The 1,427-nt window shown below is 38.6% G+C and overlaps 1 protein-coding gene across 1 annotated transcript; it reads left to right on the top strand.

Moving 5' to 3' along the window:
• The first annotated feature begins 414 nt into the window (after nt 1–414).
• Nucleotides 415–1,427, top strand: LOC132608294 (uncharacterized). The gene is made up of 2 exons (XM_060322339.1): nt 415–980; nt 1,121–1,427. The coding sequence occupies exons 1-2, from the start codon at nt 415–417 to the stop codon at nt 1,425–1,427; spliced, it is 873 nt and encodes a 290-aa protein (XP_060178322.1).

The raw sequence follows: 1,427 nt of genomic DNA, 5'->3' as shown, positions 1-1,427 counted from the left end.
ACAGTGATGGAGAAAAGGAGACTCAACATAATCAAATTGAACAGTTCATGGGAAATTCATCTGAAGAAGAGGAACCAGCAGTAACAGAAAATGAAGACAAGGGCCTACATCTACAAATACAGATGCAAGAACTAGATACATAAGAGATAAATGAAGATGTTACCCCTCTGAAAATTCAATTACCAGAAGAAGCAACCATTCCAGCATTAATAACTCCAGAATGGATTCAACAACATATAATCAGACTTAGCACAGAGTTTGGTGCTAGCTTTAAAGGGTGTGAAGAGAAAGCTAAAGAGTTATTCATGAAGATAGATAGCAACAAGCAGGAGAATAAGGGGGAACAATCAATCACAAAAAGGAAGGGGATGAATGAATTGAAGGGGCTAGAATTAGATACTAAATTCATGAGTAATGGTACTAGAAGTAGGGGGGATATTTAGCAATAAAATATCAATGAAGTTGAGTATAGTGTCCTGGAATGTTAGGGGTCTGAACTGTAGTAAAAAAAGGAGTATGATAAAAAATATTTTACTTACCTGGAATGCAGATGTGGTGTGTTTCCAGGAAACAAAAGTGGAAGGGGATATCACTGATATAGTGAGAGAAGTTTGGGGGAGCAGGTGGGTCAAATATGTTCAATTAGAAGCTAGTGGGACAAAATGGGGGATAGTAATTATGTGGGACAAAAGGGATTGGGAAGGGGTGATCAGTAGTGAGGGCATGTACTCTGTTTCTTGTAGTTTCACTGGAAGGAGTCAAGATTTCAGTTGGAACATGACTGGAGTTTATGCACCAAATGATAGAATGGAAAGGGAGGAAACTTGGGGGGAAATAGGTGCAACAAGGAGTCTTATTCCAGGGCCCTGGGTTCTTTGTGGTGACTTTAACACAGTTAGATATCCATCTGAAAAGAAGAACTGCAGAAGAATCAACAAAGCAATGATTGATTTTCTGATTTCATTGAAGACATGGAAATGGTGGACTTGTCCCTGACAGGAGGGAAGTTTACTTGGAAGAAAGGAGACAGACACAATATTGCAGCAAGAATTGATAGATTCCTGATATCAGAAGAATGAGATGCTAGCTTTAGGAACATCAGGTAGTCCATATTACATAGGGTGACATCTGACCATTCACCTTTGTTACTTCAAAGTGGAGAATGGGAGAAAACCAATTCTTATTTTAAATTTGAGAACTGGTGGCTAAAGACAGAGGGTTTTAATGAGAGAGTGAAGACATGGTGGGAATCCTTCAATTACAGTGGAAAGCCAGATTTTATACTGGTAGCAAAGTTGAAAGCTTTAAAAGGAAAATTGAAAGAGTGGAGTAAAACAACACAAGGGAATTTGGGAATGCAGAAACAAGTGGTATTGGCTCAGCTTGCTGAACTGGAAGAGATACAAGATCATAGAATCCTAAAATAG

Source organism: Lycium barbarum, chromosome 8, assembly GCF_019175385.1.
Source record: "Lycium barbarum isolate Lr01 chromosome 8, ASM1917538v2, whole genome shotgun sequence".
In the NCBI taxonomy this organism is placed as follows: Eukaryota; Viridiplantae; Streptophyta; class Magnoliopsida; order Solanales; family Solanaceae; genus Lycium; species Lycium barbarum.
Note: the sequence above shows the minus strand (reverse complement) of the source record. Positions and strands in the feature narration are given on the sequence as shown.